Source organism: Sarcophilus harrisii, chromosome 2 (assembly GCF_902635505.1).
Source record: "Sarcophilus harrisii chromosome 2, mSarHar1.11, whole genome shotgun sequence".
NCBI lineage: Eukaryota > Metazoa > Chordata > Mammalia > Dasyuromorphia > Dasyuridae > Sarcophilus > Sarcophilus harrisii.
This window is the reverse complement of record NC_045427.1, coordinates 214,441,583-214,467,034: the sequence shown is the minus strand read 5'-3', so window position 1 is coordinate 214,467,034 and position 25,452 is coordinate 214,441,583. Positions and strand designations below refer to the sequence as shown.

The 25,452-nt window shown below is 36.3% G+C and overlaps 1 protein-coding gene across 2 annotated transcripts in view; it reads left to right on the top strand.

The window, feature by feature from the left end:
• Positions 1–25,452, top strand: part of DPYSL5 (dihydropyrimidinase like 5) — a 103,527-nt gene that overhangs the window by 20,029 nt on the left and 58,046 nt on the right. For both annotated transcript variants that reach the window (XM_031951407.1, XM_031951406.1), the window contains exon 2: positions 25,124–25,388. In XM_031951407.1, the coding sequence (XP_031807267.1) occupies positions 25,128–25,388 (261 nt within the window). In that variant the 5' untranslated portion in view covers positions 25,124–25,127. The remainder of the gene's footprint in view (positions 1–25,123; positions 25,389–25,452) is intronic.

Below are 25,452 nucleotides of genomic sequence, written 5' to 3'. Positions count from 1 at the left end.
AACTTGGACCTTGTATCAATCAGTCAATCGGTTAACATAACATTTATTAAATATCTAATATATTTCAGGCACTGTGATACAAATAGAGAGGATGAAACAATCTGTACTCATAGGTACTTATGATCTAATAGGTAATGGTGGTAGACAATAGGAGCATAAGTACATACAGATAAATATAAAATAAATTACAAATAAGAAATGTTAATGATAAATTAGAGGGATTAAATAAATGCAAATTTAAATTTAAAGAAGGAAAGACAATAACAATTTGAGACAGTCAGACTAAAAAATGATACCACATAGCTCCAGCATGGGATGAGGAATAGGCAGCTGGTTACAAATCTAGGCTAGGGAATCTGAGTGGTTTTCTAGACTAAAGAATCTGAATGGTTTTCAAGCCAGTTGAGCTGTTAGGCCTTATGTTAAAAATTTATTGTTTTGAGACACTAGGGTCTTAGAACTTAAACATGTCTAATAGAGTAATACAACAAAGTAGATTCCAGAGTTTTTGATAATATATTACTTCCTAGTAAGGTTTGCCCATTCTACCCCATTCCTTCTGTCCTAGTAGATGATTGAGTTGATAGTATTATTTTTCTCACTCATTTAAATAATTAATTATTAACAGAGCTGACAGTATTTTTTGATGTTGTTTCTAGGTTTTGAGCATTTGTCAAGCTAATGGAGCCCTAAAATATCAGAGGATGATGCTGTCTTTTCACCCAGTCAAACTAGTCTCAATTTTCCCATCACTGCCAATGACCCCATAGTCTCCTAGACTCAAAACTTTGGCACCATTTTCAATTTTTCTCTCTCTTTTGCCAAACCTTTTACCTCCTGTCACATCTCATATCCAGTAAACCATTATGTCCTGCCAATTCATGGTCTATAGTGTCCTGTAGCTCTTTTTTTCTACTTCTACAGCCAAATGTTGTTGTAGTTCCTTATCACATTATACCTGGATTACAGTAGCTGGCTACCAGTTGGTCTCCTTGCCTCCAGTTAAACAACTAATAAGCACTTATCAAGCACCTACTACTGGTCAGACACCAGGGATATATATACAAAAATGTAGTAATCCTTTATCTTGTCTTTTACATATAGAATCTCTAATCATCTTCAGGTAATATAATCAAGTTTTAACCCTACTTTAGAAACTAAAATAGGTACCAAGCATCTCTCTATATAAAATACAAATTCCTTAATTTGACCCTTAAAGCCTGTTTACCATTCAATCTATTCCATCTTATCAAACTTTTTTTCAACTCAGCTCAGTAACCTTTTATTATTAAGTATCTACTATACACAAAACAATGATACAATGGGGATACAATGATGATAAAATAGCCCCTGCCCTCAAAAAGATTGTATTTTACTGGCCAAGTCAGGTAGCAATAATATTTATGCAATGAGGTTGGATCTCAACATAGTATTTTCACTCTTTTCATCATTGTTTGCTTGCATTTTGTTTTCTTTCTCTTTTTTTCCCTTTTTGATCTGATTTTTCTTGTGCAGCAAGATAATTGTGGAAATATGTACAGAAGAATTGTACATGTTTAATATATATATATATATATACATATATATATATATATATATATATATATATATATATATATATATGTGATTACCTGGTGTCTAGAGGTGGGGGAGGAGGGAAAGGGAGGGGAAAAATTTGGCACACAAGATTTTGCAAGGGTGAAAGTTGAAAATTATCCATGCATATGTTTTGAAAATAAAAGGCCTTAATTAATAAAGAAATAAGGAGAAAATATATTTTAGAGAAAATAGCTTATTTTTCTCTTTCTTGATCTTACTTGCTGCTTTATCTTTACTCAAACCAATCTGTTTGCCATCGTCAACACCAGCTTGCTCATTGCATATGCCAATCTCCCTATCAAGAATGATTTTCCTATGCCTATCCATCAATCTGTGCTTTTGACACTTTCAAAATCCAGCTTGAAATATATTTCCTTTGGGAAGTCTTAGCTAAATAATACCAACCATCTACTTCTAATACCACCAACTCTTGTAGTATATTAACTTGCACTTGTTAATATATTGTGGCAAGTTTTCTTGAGTTGTTCCATCTTTGTACATCTTGCTTCTCCATATCTCCTCTCCTCAACAAAAGTCTACTTCTGATGGGTGCCTCGTCATGATGTGGAGGTCGGAAGCCTAGCTGAGAGGATTGCAAGATCTAGCAGGTTTGACCAAACCGAGAAGACTCCAAGCATGGACCCAGCAGTGGACAGGAAGTCAGCCAGCTGAGTCTGCTTAAGTTTGGCGAAGGCAGCCACAAAGGCATAAATCTCAAGCTTGACCTCAACTGATGAATTTTTTTCAGCCATAGCAACTCTGGAAGTAGTGTATCAAATTACAGAGGGATATGATCATTGGTAGAAGGAATGACCATCTGAAAACTTTTGTATCCTTGTATCTCAGGAAGAAAGACCACCTGTCAATCAACAAGTTTGAATTGCTAGATGCTAGTACCAGACTTGTTCCTTTTGTGCATTTTTCTGTGCCTGGTAGTGTTCGGTTCACAAAAGAACTCCCAAAAGTCTATTGTCTAGTATATAAGGGCAACCTAGGTGGCACAGTGGATAAAGTAGTGAGCCTAGAGTAAGGAAAACTCCTCTTTCTGAGTTCAAATCTGCCCTCAGATACTTCCTAACTGTGCAACCCAGAGTAAATCGTTTAATCCTGTTTACCTTTAGTTCTCTTCTCTAAAATGAGCTAGAGAGGGAAATGGCAAATCTTGCCATTATCTTTGTCAAGAAAACTCCAAACGAATCATGAAGTCAGTCACAACTGAAAAATGACTGAATGTCATAATTTGGGGGGTAATTGAGGGGGGGGGGAAAGAGCTCTGTGATTTCATTGGTAGGTAATTTCCAGTGAGAAAACTCCCCATACCATTGCAGGTAGCCGTTGCATTGTGATTTACAATCTTGATTTCTTAAGACACTGAGAAGTCAAATATAGTTCAGGGCCACAGCCAATCATGTGTCATATGTCCCATAACACATATATAATGAATGAAAAGGAAAGTTATGGAAGCTGAAAGTTTTGTGAATCAATCCCCTTAAAAACCAAGCTCATGGAGATATTATGGAAAATGAAGTGAAGAGGGATCAATAAGTACTTCTAGTTAATGCTGACTATCTCAAGGAGTTCTGTTTTTTATCTGTTGCCCAAGAACCTTAAATACCAAAAAAAGATATGAACTCAAGGAAGTTTCCATTTGCATTGTTGGTCTTTGCCATTCAGATTCCAGTATTTCCAAATAAAGGTAAGTAAAGGTAAAGTAGAAATATCAGATTGATTTTTCAGGAATAAAAATTTCAACTCAGGAGCCTATTAAGAACACCCAAGAATAAATTGTCTAAGCTGGTCTGGACACCTCTTAGCAAAATGTAATATTATTTAGAAATCTAAGTCTTATGTAAGCAGTCTTTTTTGGAAGGGAGAGAAGCAGGTTTTTAAGTGAGATATCAAGAACCTGAAAGTCATTTAAGTGGTAGATTCATGAGCTACTCTAAGTCTGAGTTCAAGGCTTTCATTCTGAGTCCTTGGCAATTTTTTATGATATAAGAGAAAAAGAAACTAGGATAACTCACAGATTATTACTGTGCATAAAATAAGGAATTGGGACAGTATGCCCAAAGGCACAATCTTAATTTTTTTTATAAAGTAGATTTTTGTTTGTATATTATCTGAATTTCTGTGCCTATAATTCCCCCTCCCATTCCAGAGAACCATTCTTTATAATAAAAAAAGGAAAAAAATTCAGAAAACTGATGAATTTGCTGAAAAAAATTTAATGTATGCAGTGTTTCATACCCATGGACCTCCATTTCTGCAAAGGAGTTGGAAGAAATATTACTTCATATCTGTTTTTTGGGACCAAGCTTATTATTTGTGATTTGTGGTTCATTTTTGATTGCTTTGTGGTGATTGGTCTTTCTATTTAGAGTATGGTAGTAATTGTGTATATTGTGTGATTGACTTTATTTACCTAACTTTGCATCATTTTGTTTTTTCCATGCTTATTAAAATTCATCATTTCATATGACCTGATAATCCATGTACAACTACACTTAGCCATTTTCTCAGTCCATGGACATCTATTCTGGTTCCAGTTCTTTGCTGCCACAAAATATGCTGCTATAAATTATGTTATGTATAGGAACTTTCTTTGTGTTAGATCAATTTTTTGAAGACAGAAAAAACATTTCATGGCCTCCTAAAAAGAAATGCGATTTCATTTCACCCCTTTCTAAGAAATGAACATAAGCTTTAACATTTTAAAAGTAGAAAAAAATTCTCCCTTTTCCTTACTGCCTGTCTGATGTTAGAAAGTTGCTTTACTTCTTCAGAACTCAGTTTTCTTATCTGCAAAATGAGGGAGATCAGAGGAAATGATCTCTAAGCTCCTTTCTAGGACTAGCCCTCAGATCTTCTCACTCAGTTTTTTTCCTCAAAAAAAAAAAAATAACTTAAACTGACTTAATGGGAGATCTGAGATCATTGATGCTTTCTCATCGGGGCCCTTTTTCTTATACCCCCTTTTTTTAAACTAATAGGCAAAACTGTGCACTGACTCAAGAAGAATGTTCCTCACTCTTTTTACCTTTTGTTGAGAGGTAAATTCTACTTCATTTTTTGGCTCTTCCTAGTGCTTGGGTCCAATCTGTTGGCCTGATGGAATCAGGTTGTTGGGGAGCAGCTGTAATCTCTTTTAAAGATCTAAGGAATTACTTATAAGGGTCAAAGACAGCTGGTATGACGTAGACCAAAAAGGGCAGGGCAAAGGAATATGCCTGAGGTCCAGCTGTTGTGGAAGGATTTGGGGATGGTATACACGTCATCGAGAGCCCTGGAATTCTCTAGGGAAATTCTCACTGAAGATGTATGAGAGATTCTTGCTTCTTAATATGTACACATCCTATTTTTTGCCTTTCTTCAAAGACTCTTGAGAATCAGTATAGCAGAGCTAATACATAATTTTGAAAAATGCATTTTTTAAAGAAAAGACATGACTTAATTCCTCTTTCTCACACAAGCTGGAAAGTACAGGGGCTACTTGTGGACCTAGTTTCACCACTAATTAATGGGAGCTTTGACCAAGATCTGATCCACTTTTGACCCTGACCCCCAACCAGTTTTCTTCTCCACAGAGCACTCAGTGGTTTTTTGCCTTAGCCAACCCCAGGGCCAACCACATTTAAGTTAAATTTGATCAACATAGCCCACTGCAACCTCGGAGCTCAAAAAAGCCTCTAGTCTTGAATTCCACAATTAGCTGGAATCATAGATATATACCACTATGTCTGGCTATGTATATTTTGTTTTTTTTTTTATTAAAGCTTTTTATTCACAAAACATATGCATGGGTAATTTTTCCAACATTGACCCCAGCATAACCCCCTGCTGCAAATTTTCCCCTTTTTTTCTCCATCCTCTCACCCACCCGACAGACAGTCATATACATGCTAAATATGCCAAAATTGGATTTGTATACTTCAAATAATTATTTTAAATGTTTTTTGTTTTAAAAATATCAAAATAAATATTTACCCAAAAAAATGACTTCCCAATTTCTAAGCTATAAAGCAAGGAAATAGAAATCTTAAGTCTAAGCAATTTTTCTTTGACTTATTTATATCATAATTACTTTACTTTGATATTCTGTTACCTGTGGTCTCTTTTCTCCCTTTGTTGCCTTTTTAAAATATCAATCTATTCACCTACTACCTCCTTTCCAGCTTGGGAATTTTTTTAATTCTTTTTTTTCCTAGTAAATTTATTCATTTTAAATACATATTGCTTTATGAATTGTGCTGGGAGAAAAAAATCAGAGCAAAAAGGAAAAACCATGGGAGAGAGAAAAAAACAAAAATGAAGTGAACATAGCATGTGATTTACATTCAATCTCCTTAGTTCTTTTTCTGGATGCAGATTGTATTTTCTATCCAAAGTCTATTGGGATTGCTGTGGATCACTGAACCACTGAGAAGAACCAAGTCTTTCATAGTTCATCACTGCACATTTTTGCTGTTATTGTGTACAATGTATTCCTGGTTCTGCTTGTTTTGCTCAGCATCAGTTCATGTAAATCTTTCCAGGCCTTTTTAAAATAATTTTTTCTCATTTTTATAAAGCAATAATATTCCATTACCTTCATATACCACAACTTGTTCAACCATTCCCCAGTTGATGGGCATCTACTCATTTTCCAATTCTTTACTACCACAAAAAGAGCTGCTACAAACATTTTCGTATATAAAGGTCCTCGTCATTTTTTTAATTCAAAAAATAAAGCCCTCAAATACATAGCAGCAAGTCTGCAAAACAAATTCCCACATTTGCCATATCTAAAATGTATGTTTCTTTCTGGATTTTAATATCAGTACCTCATCTATTGGGGGAAAGGGGCTATTCTCTTATGTCAGTCTTGCACTTCTCATCACCATTATGAATTCCTCTCAAAGAGCTTACAATTAATTAGTAATCTTCCAAAATACCAAAGCAACAGCATTGACTGGCTTTGATCATCAACATGATCATCAACCATTTGGTCCTCTTATACATTTAGGACTCCCCAATCCTAAAGCACCTGTCCTTCATTTGACCCCACCTACACTTCTACTTTCTCAGTGCTTGATACCCATATACCCATTGTCTACATTGTGAAGCTTGATCTTTGCCCTCACAGAGAGAAGAGACTCTCGGTTTCCTCTGTCTGAGACAATGTTCCCTCTGAATTACAACCGTGGGGATGCAGTGACAGGTAGACCTATAAAGAAATATTTTTCAGGGAAAATATGATGTTTGTACTTTTTGGTGCCATCAGAGGTAGCGGGCTAGAAGATAAATCAATCTGACTTAGTATGACAATTTTTTTATATTCTTAAAGATGTCATTGGTGCCTTGAAGGCAGTTCCAGCAGGAAGTGTAGAGGGGAATTCTACATTATAGTAATGAAGATGGGTAGCAAATGTAGCAGTGGGAATAAAAAGGTTGGGGGAATTTTTGAGTTGCTGTGCAGGTAAAGTTGAGTTTGGAACAATTGAAAATATAAAGTTAAATGAGAGGGAAACTTCAAAAGCTAATCCCCAGGTTAAGAAAATAGAGGAGTTAAGTCAGTGGTAGTTCCACTGATAGAACAAGTACTTCCCCTTGGAGAAGCATCTGGCTCAGGAAAGTAGTAGTAAAAGTGGAAAAGGCATATTTGGAAGAAGTATTTCAAAGGACTAATCAATAGGACTTAGGGACTGATATGTAGATGGTAGAAGAGAAAGAAGAGTCTTTAAGCTTGAATAATTTGAAAAAATGGTGGTACAAATAATAGAAATCAACAAATTGAGATAAAGAACCCTTTTGGGGGGGGGGGGGAAAGAAGTTGATTCTGCTTCTTCATTCATGGTTATCAATCAACAATCACAGCAGTCAATTATAATTAGCATTTATTAAGCTCCTGCTAGGCACTAAATTATGGATGTTCAGTTGTGTATACTCTTTCATGACCCCATTTGGGATTTTCTTGGCAAAGATACTGGGGTGATTTGCCTTTTCCTTCTCCAGCTCACTTGTCAGAGGAGAAAACTGAAGCAAACAGGGTTTGCCTAGGCTCATACATCTTATATAAATATCTGAGGCCAGATTTAAACTTAGGAAGAGGAGTCTTTCCAATTCCAGATTCCAGTACACAATCCACTGGGCTATTTACTACCTAGGCACTAAAGTATACAGATACAAGATCCTTGAGGGCATTTTTGATCTTGCATTTTTCTATTATGGGGAATGCTGCCTGATGGGGCAGCTCTATCAATTCTATCACAAAGAAGCTGTATCAACTGGGGAATCAGAAAAGAGTTCTGGAGGAATCCTATGAATTGATCCTTGAACAGAATAATGGGTTCTAAAAGATAGAGAAGGAAAAAGAATTCCAGGAGTGCAAGAAAACCTGCACAAAGACATGAAGATGGGACGTCATGTCATTTGCAAGAAACCGCAGTTTGGCAGGAGCATGGAACCAATATATAACCAGCCTGGGAAGATGAGCTGGAGCCAAACTCTGAAGCACTTTAAGTGGAAAAAGAGTAGTTTTTATTTTATCTGAAAGAACTAAAATTTGTTGAGCATGGGGGTGAAGTGATCTAATCTGTCTTTTGGGAATGTCATTGGAAAGACCACCATTTACCACATGTTGATGGCGTCCTTCCTACAAAATAAGATAATCCAAACCTTCCAAAAATGTAGGCCTTCTGGTACTGAAATTTGAGTCTAGTGTTTGAGTTCACTTTGGCTGAATGACCTAAGAGTGGTCAATTAGCATGTGTTCCATTTCTTTGTATATTTGGGATTGGACGTAGAGCATCCATTTATTCATTCATTCATCCATTCATCTGCACTTAATTGTGCCTGTACTATATAAGACTTTTTATGTTAGGGGCTGTGTGAGGCAGTTTTATAGTTACAAATTGGCTACCTAATGTGGCTTCTTTTGTATATAGCATCTATATGAACTGCAGATTTAAAATTTTGTCTGGTAGAAGGAAAGGATAGAAGCTAGAAAATACATACTCAGATTACACAGGAAATCCAGCAATTTCCTGTTTGCTAGATTATAAACTAATCTCTCATGCAAAATACCTGTTCAGATGTCTCAGCCAAGTGATCTATTTCTCCCCCATCTCTGGATAGTGTTCTGTCACTATTACTTGTAGAGGGCTGAAACTCCAAAAAGGTGTGCTTGAATCAGACAATTGAGCACTTAAGGCTAATTACTTATTTGATGTGAGACAATGACTCTATTAGCATATATTTAGATAAATGGCTCTTCTCACAGTTGGTGATTGCTGAATGTTTGATGTTAAGATAATGATAGGTAAGGGAGGGTGGAGGGAGGGAGGCAGGCCAGAGTCACTTGGCAGCAGGACTAGGAGGAGAGAGATTGGTGACTCTGGACTCCAGAATCGATGATTCTGCTTGCCTGCCTCCTTCACTTCTCCTTCTAAAGACCAGGACTTTAATTCATCCTGACTCTGGCTGACCCCGGGGTCTCCAGGGAGCTAGCCTGTACTTTAAAAAGGGAAGAGAGATTATTTTTTCCTAGGCCAAATCCCAGGATTTAGTCTTTTTTTTTTTTTTTTAACTCTTCTTTCTGTTTTGGTGGTAAATCCTTTCCCAGCCCAGCCCTTCTACTGCAGAGAATCAGACTGTTAGAGATAGAAAAGGAGGACAAAAAGGATCCCTGGGAGGGATGGGAATTAGCAGTAGTTCCAAAAGCATATTTTATGAGTTTACCATTTTATCTAGCTCTCTGGAGTGTTAAATAAACAACAGTAGCATCTTACCTTTATTGTTCTAAGGTTTACAAAGCACTTTCCTTGCCACAAACTAGTGAGGCAGATGGTGTGAATTTGATTATCTGTATCTTATAGATGAAGAAACAGGCTCAGATGGTAAATTACTTCTCCATTGTTACACAGTAAATTATAGCCAAGGCTCATTCCCAGATTCTCTGATTTAAGACCATATTGGTAAACACTGGAAAATTTTTTTTCTAATGAACAAAAATTTATTTCTCTTCCTCTCCTTCCCATTAGAAAAAGAAAAACAAACTCTTGTAACATACACATAGTCAAGAAAAATTAATTCCCATATTGAAAATTTCAAGGAAAAAAATTATCTCATTCTGTGTCCTGAGACCCCATTACCTCTCTGTCAGGAAGTATTTTATTATCCTCAGTCCTCTGGACTGATCATTGAATTTCCTAAATATTTCAAAGTTTTTTGTCTAGTAAAACACTTTTGGCAGAATTATTCATATATTTCAGGAAGAAAGTGCTTTTGAGGCCTTCAATAACTGTCTTTTATTTTCCATTTTGGAGTGTCATATTTGGGGGAAAGTCAATCTAGTTTAGCTGGAATGTCATATTTGGGGATGTCAGTCTGGTTTAACTGGAATATCAAATGCATGACGGGATAGAAATGTAACCTCAGAGCAGCTCAGTGGTTTAGTGGATACAACACCTGGCCTGGAGTCCAGAAGATGAGTTTAAATCTGGCCTTAGATACTTGCTGTGTAGGTGTGACTTGGAGTAAGATTATTTTGACTGCTGTGTGGAGGATGAGTTGGAGAGAGGAAAAGATTAGAACTGGGGATGTCAATCTACTGCAATACATTCTAGCTGAAAAGTGATACAGGCTTGAACTAGGTTGATGGGTAGTATGAAAAAAGGGGCCAGATGTGAAAGATGTGGAAGTAGAATCAACAAAGACTTAACAGCTCATTGGATATTTGTGGGGAAGGGATAAAGAGGAGAGAAGAAGCAAGGATTTTTCCTGAGGTTATCAATCTGGATGCCTGGGAAGATAATAGTACCTCTTCTAAAAAGAAGGATGTTTTGGAGGCATAGATGAGTCCTATTTTGTGCATGCTGAGTTTAAGATGCCTGTGGAGCTGTCCAAATTGGCAACTGACAAAATGGGGTTGTTAGAGCACAGGAGAAGAGATTAAGGCTGGATAGATAGATCTGAGAGTCATCTGCATAGAGAGGATAATTGAATCCACTGGAATTGATGAGGTTACCAAAATATAAAGGGAAGAGAATCAAAGGGCCAACCTCAGGAGACACAGTCAGTCAGGGAGCTGGGTATATTCATATTCTTCTATCTATCAACAGAATGGAGTTAATATTCCAACATTCTCTGGCACTGTAATAAATTTAGTTCTAAATGGCGATCTATCGTGTCTCACTGGAGTGATAACTGAAAAGGCTACTTCCAGTAAAGAGAAAATAGGGGAAAAGCAGTAAAACTAAAGGTCAGAGCCTTTGACAGACTCCATTCCTTGGTATTGGAAGCAAAAAGTTAATTGGAGGGAATAGGATGCGGATGATAATCCAGTAGTAAAGCAGAATAGGGAATGGTTATGTGTTTAGACTCATGTTAATAGAATCTGTATGTGTTGTTAATGACAGAAGTTGGTTTCTTTCACTCCTTGGCAATTGTCCTGCATGACAGAACAACTGGTATCCCAGACACTTCATTCTTTGACAGATTCTTGACTTCAGTGGGATAGATATGCCTTTACCTTTCTTCGTTCTATATGATTCTTGTTCATGTCTTTCCATAAAGGCAACACAGAGGATGTTCTCAGTGCATCAGAGGCCTTCCTCTGGTTATTTTAATATCTTGAGACAACCGGTGTAGAGACCTTCACTTCACCCCAAAACCATCACATCACATCAAAAGGGTTTTAATTTTTCTCTTGATTCTACATGTGTCCATATGGGTATTTGAAAAGTGCATACATCCTTTTCTTTGCATGTGGCAAAAATATTGACTACATTAGCACCATTCATGACACAGTGTCCATCAACGCCTTTTGCCAAGCCAAAGTCTGTCAGCTAAGCTGATGTCAGCTAGCAACCATATGGAATTGTGTGGCTTTTCTAATTGTGCCCTCCTGGAAGAGGCATGTGCAGAGAGTATTTAAGAGAGGCAGACAAAACACATTGTGCTGTTGTTGCTTCCCTGATAGACTGCCTGGAAACGTGTGTGTGTGTGTGTGTGTGTGTGTGTGTGTGTGAGAGAGAGAGAGAGAGAGAGAGAGAGAGAGAGAAAGAGATTTATTTTTTAATTTATTTTTAACATTCATTTTTTTGAAAAATTCTTTTACTCTCTTATCCATTGAGAAGGCAAGACATGTGATATCAATTAGACATGTGAAATAATGCTTAAGATATTACTTTATTAGCCATATTGCAAAAAATAAATAAAAATAGTGAAATATTATGCACCAATCTTTACTCGTATTCTTTAGTATTCTCCCTGAAGGTTGATAGCATTTTTTTTTATCATAAGTCCTTCAGAATTGTCTTAGATCATTGGCCTAAATCATTCATATTTGATCCCTGTACATTATTGCACAATATTGCTGTTACTGTGTACTGTGTTTTCCTACTTCTGCCCACTTTACTTTGCATCATATAAGTATTCCCAGGTTTTTCTGAAACCATTCTGTTCATCATTTCTTATAGTATATTAATATTTCATCACAATCATATACCACAATTTGTTCAGCCATTCCCCAACTGATTAGCATACCCTCAATTTCCATTTCTTTGCCACCACAAAAAGACCTGTTATGAATATATATATATGTACATATATATATATATATATATATATATATCCTTTCCCTTTTTAAGATAATCTCTTGGAGATAGATTAACAATGGTATTTTTGAGTTGAAGGTTATACACAGTTTTATAGGCTTTTTGGCCTAGTTCCAGAGAGATTGTTCTTCAGAATGATTGGACCAAGTTTATAACTCCACCACATTAGTGTCCTAGTTTTTGCATATCTTCTTCAATATTTATCATTTTGCCTGGAAACTTCTTTTTTAAAAAAAATTATTTATTTGTTTTTAATACACATTACTTTATGAATCATGTTGGGAGAGAAAAATCAGAACAAAAGGGAAAATACCCATGGAAGAGAAAAAAACACAGAAAAAAGAAGTGAACATGGTATGTCTTGATTTACATTCAGTCTCCTTGTAGTTTTTCTGGATGCAGATGGCATTTTCTATCCAAAGTCTATTGGGATTGCTTTAGATGACTGACCACTTAAGAAGAACCAAGCCTTTCATAGTTGATCATCGCACATTATTGCTGTTATTGTGCACACTGTATTCCTGGTTCCGCTTGTTTTACTCAGCATCAGTTCATGTAAATCTTTCCAGATTTTTCTAAAATCAGCTGGTTCATCATTTTTATAGAACAATAATATCCCATTACCTTCACATACGACAACTTGTTCAGCCATTCCCCAATTGACGGACATCCATTCATTTTCCAATTCTTTGCTACCACAAAAGAGCTGCTACAAACATTTTTGCACATGTGGGTCCTTTTCCCTTTGCCTGGAAACTTCTAAGAGTTTCATAGGAATCTCCTGAAATAATAGAAGTGACTACTACGTTTCCTGTGAAATTTCTATATAAGAATAGTCCAGTGAAACAATAAAGTCAACAGATACTTATTAGGTGCTCACTATGACCCAGACATAGGAGCTACAAAAACACAGTTTGTGTAGTTAGGAAGAGAAGAGTTTCAGTTGATGAAGTTTTTGTTTTGTTTTGTTAACAAAGAGTTTTCAATCAGCAGACATTAGACACCTACTAATGTCATTTCTAAAGACTTCTAAGACTTTAATATTAGTGTCCAAGGTAATAGTCCCACTGAACTTGATGTAAAAAAATGTTTATTAAAAGTTTTTGAAATTGTCAGTTTTCCTCCTGTCTGTAGTTTTCCTTCCATTTTCATTCTCAAATGACGTAGGGATAACTTAGCTTAAGCTAGATAACTTAGCATATTTTCTTTGAATTGTTTTTTTTTTACCTTTACTATTTCTTTTTGTTTTATGTGACAGTCTGAGAGTTATGAGTTTAATTACCTTTTTTGAGCATCTGACTCACAGACATTTATATATTCAGTTATAGGCTCCTTCCCAAGCTTCAGTTCTGCATCACCAATTGCCTTCTAAACATTTTGTACTGAATGTTGTGCAAGAATCTCAAACTTGACATGTTTAAAACAGAGCTTGTTATCTTTGCCCTGAACATATTCCTCTTCTATACTTTGCTAATTCTGTTGAAGGCACTACAACACTTCCAGTCACCCAGATTCCTAATTTTGTTGGCATCCATGACTCCTCACTATCACTTCCATAACTCATCCATTTATCTTATAGTTTCAGCCTTGTGGCATCTCTCACAGGCATCCCCTTCTCTCTACTCAAATAACTATACCCTTATTCAAGCCTACTTCACTTCTTTTGTGGGAGATAGGTAGGTAGACGTAATTGGTCTTCCTAACCCAAGTTTTTCCACTCAACTTTTCTAAAGCACATCTGTGACCACTTCAGCCCCCTTATTTGTGGTTTCCTATTAATCCTAATTAATCCTGAATATAAATTTCTCTGTGTAGCATTTAAAGTTCTTTATAACCTTGTCCCACCCTACCTTTCGAGCCTTACATTACATATTTCTCCTCTCCATACACACTTTGGTCCAGCCAAACTGGTGGTCTTGATTTTTTTTTCACACTCAACCTTCTATCTTCCATTTCCATGCCTTTGTCCTGACTCTTCTCCATACTTGAAGTATACTCTTCCCCCATGTTCATCTGTTGGAATCCTGGGTTTCCTTCAATACTTAGCTCAAGCACCACCTTCAGCAGGAGGCCTTTCCTGTTTTTCTCACATACACGTGTGTGTGTGTGTGTGTGTATCCATGTGAATGTTATCTCTCCTATTAGAATGGAAGTTCCTTGATAGTATGGATTGTTTTACTTTTTGTCTCTGTATTCCCAGTACCTACAGCACAGTGCTTGACTCTTACTAGGAATCCAATAAAAGCTTATAGGTTGATTGATTTTCAGATGAACGGAAGGAATCTTGATTTCAATGATTACCAAGTTCTTTGATGTCAGATCACTTCTCTAACATTGAAATTCCTCATGCCAGTATGTAGCAGGACTACAAGAAGAACTTAAAGCTTTGTATCAAATTACTGTTAGTCTAAATCAGTCTGTTGCTGTCTGAATTGTATAGATACAGATAACCATATCAGTTCTACTAAGAATGAGCTTAGATGAACTGTACCATTTTATAAAGTCCCTTGGTTTTTTCTGAACTTTCCTTTCCAGAATTCTAATGAGTAATTCTGTTTTGGAATCTCTTCAAGGGCATAGCCTGCCTGGGAAAGACCCCCAGGAACAAATGAATGACTCAGTTCTCCATGTTAGAAGCAGGATTACTCTAGGTTCTTGGAAAAACTTGTAACTTACCCTGTCTCCCTTCATGATTCTAGACTTAGAATGTTGATAGGGAGGAAGGCAGTGCAGCCTTTTTGGATACCATAATGTGAAGCAAAAGTACCCTTTGGATCTGCTCTGGTCAGAATCAGTCTTTATTGAAATCCAAAGTACTTGGTAAGAACTGAACCAGCCTTGGGCACAGAGTCAAATGTTCATGACTCTTATTAATCAATTGCCAAATCTTGAAATTAATAATATATACAATAAATCTTTGAGATGATTTGAAACCAAAGGGCTATTTTTGGAAGATAATGGAAATGAATTTTTAAAATCTCATTTTGTGTAATATATAATTGATATACAAATTAATTTTCTTTTTAGCATTGAACAGTTCACTGCTCTGTTCCTAAGTTTGTGATTTCCATTCTTACAAGATCATAGATTTAGAGTTGGGAGGTGCCTTAGAAATGATCGAGTCTTAAGTCTTCTCATTTTACAGATGAGGATGTGAGACTTAGAGAGGTTAATTAACATGCCCAAGATTACATAGTGACTGAAATAGAAGTTAAACCCAGGTAATCAGATTCCAAGTACAGCACTCTTTTCATTTTCTGGTCTTTCAAGAGTCTCTAAAATGGTTCTTTTCACCCATTGTATGCTTTAGGATAAAAGAATCATGTTGGAACCAGAGAAGTAACTACTAGAAACCCTACCCCTATAAAATTTAGAGAAAGCCTGGATCCTGTTTCTTACATCAAAAGGAAAAATAAATATGTTCTTATCCACACTTCTGGGAGAGAAGATTTCAGGATTTGTGTGCCTTCATCATTCATGGCACAGAAACCAATAAATTGAAAGTTATCATCAAAATGAGACAGATGGTTGGGCTGAGATCTAAGAAAGGGATTTATTGCTGTGAAGGACCCATATGTTTCTGGATCCCTTCCAACTTATTCATAACCCTCTCCTAAAATCATCACAAAAGTTCTGATTTGGGAAGAGGATAGAGAGACGCTACAAAGCTCAAGAGTTAAGGAAGGAAAGATGTGAAGTTAGAGAGTTGCTTGTATTACAAATTCTGGCATTTGCCACTTAGTGCTTCTCATTCTCTAGTTTCTTTCTCTTCCTATACTTTTTGCATTTCCCCTATGAATAAGATTGGAGACTTAGAGCTGGAAGGGACCATGAAAATCCTCTTATTTTACAAATAAGGACACTGAAGAAATAACTTCTCCAAGATCACACAAATATTAAAGATTATGAGTAGAATTTGAACTTCAGTCCTCTTAACTATAGGGATAATGTTTTTAGGGTTTTTTCCCCCATTGTATCCCACCATCTCTGGTGCTGTCCTCTTCCCCTCTACTGCTTCTAGCAGTCTATTGGCTTTCTTTTCTAGGTCCTCTCTTTTTTTAAATAGTATTTTATTTTTTCCCCAATTATATGTCAAGACAATTTTTAGCATTCATTTTTACAATACTTTTGAGTTCCAAATTTTCCTCCTCCTTTCTCTTCCCCTTCTCCCTTCCTAAATAGTAGGCATTTTGATATAAGTTGTAAATGTGCCATCACATAAAACATTTTTGTATTAGTCACCTTGTGAAAAAAAGACATAGAGCAAAAGAAAAAAAAGAGAATAAAGTGAAAAAAGTATGCTTCTGTCTGCATTCAGAGTCCATCAGTTCTTTATCTGGATGTAGATAGCATTTTTCATCCTGAGTCCTTTGTTAACTTGTCTTGGATGATTTTATGGCTGAGGAAAACTTGATTCATTCATCGTTGATCATCACACAATGTCGCCCAGACTGTATACAGTGTTTTTCAGGTTCTGCTCATTTCACTTTGTATCAATTTGTACAAATCTTTTCAGGTTTTTCTGAGATCTTTCTACTCATCATTTCTTATTGCACAGTAGTATTCCATGATATTCAAATATTACCTAGGTCCTCTTTTAAATGTATTTTGATAACTCCCTCCAAATCTAAGGATGTATTAAATAATACTCTGTCCAAGGTAACCCTGGATGAAAAAAAAGACCCTAAGTATTTTCTCTTTCAAAGGCTTATAAGTTCATAGATCTTGAACTGGAAGGGACTTTTGATTAAAAAAAAAACATTTGAAAGGACTTTATAATAAATGCTTATGGATTATCAATTGATTGGTTTATTAGAAGGTAGCAGGCTTCATAGTTTAGTGGAAGGAGCACTGCAATTGGAAGTCACAGGACCTGAATTTGAATCTCTGCTCTAGTACTAAGGGCTATTGGGTAGATCAGTGGATAGAGTATTGGGCCTGACATCAGAAAGGCTCATCTTCCTGAGTTCAAGTAAGTCACATACTTACTAGCTGTGTGACTTAACCCCGTTTGCTGCAGTTTCCTCATCTATAAAATGAACTGAAGAAGGAATTGGAAAGCCACTCCAGTATCTTTGCTAAGAAAAAGTGGGATTTTTAAAAATTATGGGTTGATGGTTTTACCCTTCACATATGCTAAAATATCAGTAACCCATGTCTTCTCCCTGTTCTTCTTACCTGACACTCTCAATTCCTGACTCATCCCCTTTTCTCTGACTGTCCCCCATGCTTGCAATGTTCTCTCCCTTCACTTCCACCCTCTGGTTTTCCTATTTACTTCAGGACTAAGGTCAAATCCCATATTCTGCAGAAAGTTTTTCCTAATGCATTTCCAATTGCACTGTATATTTTACATATACTTTCTATAAATTGTTATCCACTTTAGAATGTGATTCTCAGTCAGGAATCATGTTTTTTGCTTTTCTTTGTATTGCCAGAGTTTTGCACAGTGTCTGATGATATAGCAAGACTTTAATAAACACTTATGTTATGAGCAGACTGGATAGCCACTAAGATCCCTTCTTTTCTCTGTGATTTGGGGAAAATTTTTTGCAATTGAGTTGAGCAACAAGATTCACATATTATTGTTTAAGGTTTTTATTTTGGGGCAGTGTTTCTCTTGAGAGATTTTGTCAACTCTGAGAGATCTCAAGATCCTGTTGAATAAAATATTGCTACACACAATCATCCCATATATACTAGGAGCATTTTTTTCCTTGGTAGAATTCAGGAAAACCTAAGGATAAGCACTGAGATAATTCATTGTTAATGAACTCCAAAATGAAGGGAAGGCAAGATCATCTTTTTTTAAACTTTTATTTTCAATTAACAAGCATTTACCTTTTCTCCCTCCCATTTTCCCATATTGCAAAAAAGAAAAGCCTTTATAACATAGGCAAGGAAAACAAATTCTCAAAATTGGCAATGCACAAAAATTTGTATTTATTTCTGCATATTGAGTTTATCACTTCTCATTAGGTGCTTAACATCATTCATCATTTCTCAGTAGGTGCTTAACTTCATTTATCATCCATCCCCAGGAATCATAATGGGTCATTGCATTAACCAAAGTTCTTAAGTCTTAAAATCGTTTGGCTTTACAATGTTATATATAGTTGTCCTGGTTCTGCTAACTTCATCATGCATCAGTTCATACAAATCTTCTAAAACAAGATCATTTTCAACAATCACCCACAAGAGAGACTAGTAAAGCTATACATCTTGGTATAGAGAAGGGAATTGCTGAGAGCCGTGTATTATTATCACAGGCATATAATTTAGCTCTTTATTCATCTTTCAGAACTTTCTTGTGAAGATTGTTGGTAATTTTTAAATGTCATGTTTTATAAAATTTTCTGCAAAAGTACTAAACTAGGCAAAAGCATATCCTCAAAAGAAATAGTGGTGAATAGTACATTAGAAAACATTATTCTTTTTCTACAATGATCTGAAATAAGGTTCAGGATATGTGGGGTCTTACAGCTTTTGTTTATCTCCAAGGATTCCTGATATTTTGAAATTTTGTTGCTCATTATTATGAGGACAGGATAATGATAAAAGAGTTCTCTTATTCCAGTTTGGTAATTTGACTTTGGATTTGAAAGGTTATGGTATGGTTCCAGAATAATATAATAAATCATAGAATTTCTAGAATCAGAAAATTGGAGGGAAGCTTCACAAGCCAGCTAGGTCAAGCATCCCCCATGTAACCTAATGAACAAACTATATATCCAATTTTTTTTCTCTAAGACTCCACTGAAAAAGAATATACTACCTCCTAAGGGAGCTTATTCCATTTTTGGAGAATTCCAGTTGCTAAAAAGTTTTTCCATCATCAAGCTGAGACCAGCTTCTCCACTGCTTTCTACTCATTGCTTTCCTAGTTTTGCCCTCTGGACCAATCACAAGAAGTCTCATTCCTGTTCCACACCATAGCCTCTCTTCCCGTCTCCCCCTCTCTCCCAATCCGAAGTCTTGTCTTCTCAAAGATGTTTCCAAAATTGTTGGGTTCTGCCAACTTGGCAATCTTCAAGCAAAGGCTGGATGGCCCCTTTCTGAGTATGTAAGCATGAGAATTCCTTTCTGATAATGGTTGGAATAGAAGGCCACTGAGGTGCCACCCTGCTCACAAATTTTTTGACTCTACAACTTATAGAAAAAATCTGGGAGATATGCAATCATAGGGATCTTTTGTTATTTCTTCCTTCCTCCAAGTCACTGCTTCAATGGGATACATTAATAATATAAATTAATAATGGTGATTTAGGCAGCTAAATTTAGGCAGCTAAAAGCTGAAGAGCTTTGTGGAGGACCAGTCATGTAGCTCAGTATTCTAGATTGACCTGAGCAGTCTCTCTTCTCTTTGCCCCCCAGAGTGATTACAATTGGTAGTCTTAGTATATTTTAATTCCAGTAATCTACTTTCTTAAATTTCTATTCACATTTTATTCTTTTAAATCTTCTTTGGATTAAGATCACAGCATCAAATATAATGGTAGAAGCCAGGTTTTGTGATCTCCAGTCTATTAATTAGGTTCTAGGTTCATAAACAAAACAATAGTATCTTTAATAATGTTGGCTATCCAGTTTTGAGCTATCCAGCACCCATCCACCATTAACCATTTTCCTTCTTTTTCCATGTCTATCCTTTCATCCAGGTTACTATGGGGCATTATTTCTGCTACATGATAGGAGTCAAGATTGCTTCTAAAAACTCCTAAGATCTTTGGTTTGGGGCTGACCTCTACTGTCCTAGATCACTATCACAACTTACTTAGTGAACTGAAATTTGAAACACAAATTAATTTACTGACCTTTATATATTTTTAAAAGTACAGTAAAATTACACTCCTTTTTATTTTATCACAAATTTAACAAATAATTTGGTTCATCTGATGTTTTGCATCAGGTGTTTTGGTTCATTAGGTGTTTTGCATTCTTCTGTGGAAATTTCCATTGCTTTGGCTGCTAATCTCCTTTCTTTTGCCTCCCCTCTACTGTCTTCCTTCCCAAGTCTTTTGAGGTTGGGATCCCTTTCTTTGCCAGTCCCCAAACCCAAACTGACATATACTGTAGGCCAGCTCCCTTTTCTCTTGGGGGTAAAAATGATACTGAGGAGCAGAAGTCCATAGGATCATATTATCTAAGTGTAAAGAGAGCTGGGTTTGCTATCAGCTGTTTCATTGGAGTTGTCAGCCCGCTAGGGAATAGATGGCTTTTCGTAATGTTGCTAATTGGAAAGCACTCTATGTGAGTTGTTCTTCATAGCCTCATCATTAGCCCCAGTTGAGAAGCTTGAAGAATTGAGACTACATAAGAATTATCTAATCCAGTGTCTAAATACAATGGCTGCCAGCCTGAGTGATGACCTAGAAATCAAGACTTTTCTACAGTGTTCAGGGGGAAAAGATTTTTTAATTATTATTAAATTCCATAAAGAGAGGGACTGCTTTGAATTTGTCTTGAAAACCAACCCCAGTGATTGGCATTGGCCCAGTGCCTAGGACATAATAGACACTTAATAAATGCTTGTTGATTGACCTCAGATATCAAAGATGGAATTCAATTTTAACATTTATTAAGCACCTACTTGTGCTGAATACTATGCTAGTTTTTAGGGCTAGGAAGACAAAAAAACAAACCAATCCCTACTGTTCAGGTACTTAAATATTGCTGAAATAATAATATCTGACTTTTTTAAAAATGACAATTGCTTTTTTTTAATCTATTGTCTCCTTTGAGCTTCCCAACAATTCTGTGAGGTTGTTATTTCAGGTATTATTGTCTTCAGTTTGAAGATAAAGAAACTGAGGTTCAAGAGTTTAGTGCCAGAAATAAAATTTAAAGCCAGGTATTCCAGAGCTTTGTCTACACACTATCCATTATAACATGTTCTGCTCCACAGAAAACTAAAAAACCTAAACATACCCATACCCACGATACCACACTGAACAGGTGGTGGTACAGAGTCTGCTTGGTGATTTCCATAGAAATCCACCTCTGGGGACAGCCCATTTTATTTTTGGAAAGCTCATATTGTTAGGTCATTCTTCTTGGTTGATATTAAGCCTTCAGGAAGAAAGCCTTACAAAGATAACTGCCATCTTTGGGGAAAGAACCAGCCTTCATTCCTTAAAAGTCTAAAATGAAAATAATTAGTGTCAATACCCTCTATGATCTTAATGGCCAGGAACTGCATATAGTAGAAGACGGTTTTTATGAACTTTCTGTCTCTGGCTTACACATTAAGTCTCACTCTAGACATTAAAATTATAACACAGACATCTTGAAATATTTCTTCAAAAGAGCTCATTTTGCATGAGAATAGGGAAGTAGAGTAATCTTGTTGAATTCCTCTATGGTCAAACCACATCTGGAGTATTACATCCCATTACGGACATCACACTATAACGGAAATATTGAAAAACTAGATTTTAGGTAGCAGAGGTTGAACAAGGATTAGATTGTAAGTTCCTTGAGGGACAGGCACTGTGTTTCATACATTTATTGGTGGTTCCCCATTTAGTACAGTTCCAGGCATCTAATAGGCTTCATTGCTGGTAAAGAGCCTGGAAATGTATTTATGATGAGGATAATTAGGGACAGAAGAAGAGATGGTTAAGGGAAGATGAGGTAGTTATCTTCAAATTCTTGAAGGGAGTACGGGAGAATAAGACTTACTTTGCCTTGTTTCAGAAGAGAATATTAGAGTAAAATCAACAAATCCCTAATATGTGTCAGACACTGTGACCTGATGGGCAGATAGTAGAGGGAGGCAGGTTTCAGACCAGTATAAGGAAGAGACACAGAGTAACAGTAGATAAGAGAGCTTACTTTGGAATCAGGGAAATCTGGGTTCAGATCTTGTCTTAAATATATACTCTGTAATATTAAGCAAATTGCTTAAATTCTCAGTGCCTCCAGGTCACACTGTATCCAACTGCATTAATTTCCCTGCCTCGATGAAATCATAGGTCAAAGACAAAAATATTTTAAATTAAAATACGAAATTTCTAACAACTAAAACTATTCAACAATGGAGTGAAGGCAACTTTAGGAGATGCCTCTTAACCCGAGAGTGTTAAATCAGAGGCTAGATGAATGACCATTTGTCAGGGATATTGTTGACTAAATGACCACTTAAGATTCCATAACCTTGGATTCTATGGAAACAACATTTCAAATTTATTTCTTGAGTAGAGAAAAACCAGTGTGGAGTCCATGAAACTGCAGTGGTTTGCTACTTATGTATAAGGATGAGTCTTTTTATCCCCTGAAGAGCCATTGACCTACATACAGCAAAAATAGCAATCTAATCTATCCTTTTAGAGAGAAAAGGTTCGGCTTAACTGCTTTTAAAATTAAGAACAGAAAATAAAATTTAATTCCATAGTTACAATAAACATCTTAAAAACTTAAGTCCTTTTCATATTATAGTCAATTAAGAGGGTACCTGAGAATGGACTATAGAAAAGGAGGAAGGAGAAGGATGAAGAGGGAAGAGCAAGTAGGTAAGGAGGAAGAGAGAGAAAGGAGGGTGGGGTAAAAAGGGGGAAAAGAGAGAAGGGAAAGAGCAACATAGCTTGAGAAGCAAGGGAGAGAAAGGGATTGGATGTAGTAGATTCTAAAGTGAATACTTAGTAGAAAACAAACTGTTTTTTGATGGTATTTTAGGTGATAGGCTTCAGAGCAAACTGCAACAATACAATAATCTGTTTTAATTCTGATTGATCTGTTTTTATCTTAGTTGATAAGTCAGAGGTTTGCCTGAATCTCAGAAAGGGATGGCTTGCCTAGGATCAGTTAGCAAATGTCGATGATGGGATTTGAGTTCAAGTTTCCTTCACTACAAGTGTACCACTCTATCTACTGTGTCACACTGACTCTCAGAATAATTCACATTGGATTTATAAATTCTTGGGTTCAAATCCTGCCTCTGATATTTACTAGATATGTGATCACAGACAAATCAGAGCCTAAATTAAATCAGCATCCTATAAGTTATCTACTAAGTTAACAGAAGGACTGTGATTCACATTGAAGGAGTAAATTTACAACTGGGAATGCTTCACATGGATGTATTTGCATAGTTATTCCACTAGAGACTCTGTTCTGAATATATATCATAGCAGTCCACACTAAGAGGGAAATCATTTTGGTGAATAAGATTTAACTCTACAACACACACTGGGCCAAAGTCAAGTTAAAGGTTCAGTCTGGCCCACAGACCCCAAAGGTTCCCACACTTGTCCTGAATGTTTAAGCTGCCACACAGTGAAACAACTAAAATGCCATCTGGAGGAACCTCTCATGTAAAGCATTTTAATAGTATAGTTATATAATACAGATTCATTGTGATAAACATATAGGACAAATATCTCATTTATTGTTAGACAACACACCAATCTTGCTTTAAGTCTAAGAGAATGCAGATTAAAGCAACGATAACTTTTAATTTCATCCTTCAAGTTGGAAATATTTCAAATGATAAAAATAATCCATTTTGGGAGAGACTACAGGAAGATAGGTACAGTGTTAGTAAAATTATGAATTGTTCTAATCATCTTGGAAAACATTTTGAAAAAGAAAGAAAGAAAGAAATAATTCCTGTTTTTGACCTAGGTATCACATTTCCAAGTCAAGGGTATGAGAAACAAAAAGAAAAATCCCATGCATGTATGTCAGTATTCGTAGCAATACTTTCTGCAATAGTAAAGAACTAGAAACAGAATAGGAAGAAAGGCTGTGCAAATTGTGGTATGCAAATGCAATAGAAAAGTAGCATACTTATTAAAAAGAATAACAAGGGAACAGTTAAGTGCTAAAGTGGAAAGAGTACCAGCCCTGAAGTCAGGAGGATCTGAGTTCAAATCTGCCCTCAGACACTTAACACTTCTTAGCTGTGTGACCCTGGGCAAGTCACTTAACCCCAATTGCCTCAGCCAAAAAAAAAAAAGGAATATAAGAAATTCAAAGATACATAGGAATACATAGTAACTGGTATAGAACCAAGGAAACAACATAAACAATGACTACAAAAATATAATAGAAAGAATAATAAAATGCAACCATATATTGTGGAATTTAAAAATTCCATCTTGGTCGTAGAAAAGCCAGTAAAGGCTCTTTTTTGTTGGAAAGGTATTCTATCTAGCTCATCTTCTAAGATTCACTATATATGAAAAGAGGAGGAGAATAGCTGAAAAGGCATCATTATAATTGTTTGTGTCCACCTCTTCATGACCACGTTTGGGGTTTTCTTGACAAAGGTATCGGAGTGGTTTTGCCCTTTCCTTCTCCAGTTCATTTTACAGATGAGGAAATTATGGTAACAGAGTTAAGTGACTTGCCTAGAGTCCAACAGCTAGTAAGTGTCTGAAGCAATTTGAACTCAGGTCCTCTAAGTCATATAGTTTCACTGATCTAAGGAGCACTTGATGAGTAAATCCTCATGTCAGTGCAGGTTAGCTCCACATCTGCAGCTGTTTTTTTAGAGAGTTAAACAAAGACCTTCAGAATCATACAATCTGTGTATGTCAAAGGCCATCTCTGAGCTCAGGGTCCTCCTGGCTCTGAGGTACAGTACTTCCTAACTTCCTCTCCATCTTGAATTATAAAATGATTTACATTCAGTAGGTGTTAAATGTTGTCAGCATCACAATCCATATAAACTAAAAATAGAATTTAACAGCATTATTGTTTTATATAAAGGATAGTTATGTGATAGTGATCATGATCAATGACCAATGTGATAGTGATCAGTGACAATGAGAAACGATCAAGAAAAAACAAAAGACATCAATAAAGTCTTTAAAAAGGAAAAGATCAGTGGACTTCTCCGCCCAGGACTCCAGGACTGGAACAATATTTTGGCCATGATGGGGACCAAAATGATCTGAGCTTTAACATGTGTTGTGTTCTCTCCTTAGGAAAATGCTTGCCAATTCAGCCAGTGTGAGAATTCTCATCAAGGGAGGCAAGGTGGTAAATGACGACTGCACTATTGAGGCTGACGTTTATATCGAAAATGGCATCATTCAGCAAGTGGGAAGAGAACTCATGATCCCAGGAGGAGCCAAAGTGATTGATGCAACTGGAAAGTTGGTGATCCCTGGGGGCATAGATACCAGCACTCATTTCCACCAGACCTTCATGAACGCCACCTGTGTGGATGATTTTTATCATGGAACAAAGGTAATGTCGGCATGGCTTGTGGGTCACTCTCTTGGTTCATTCTGCCTGTGAAGTAAACAGCTTG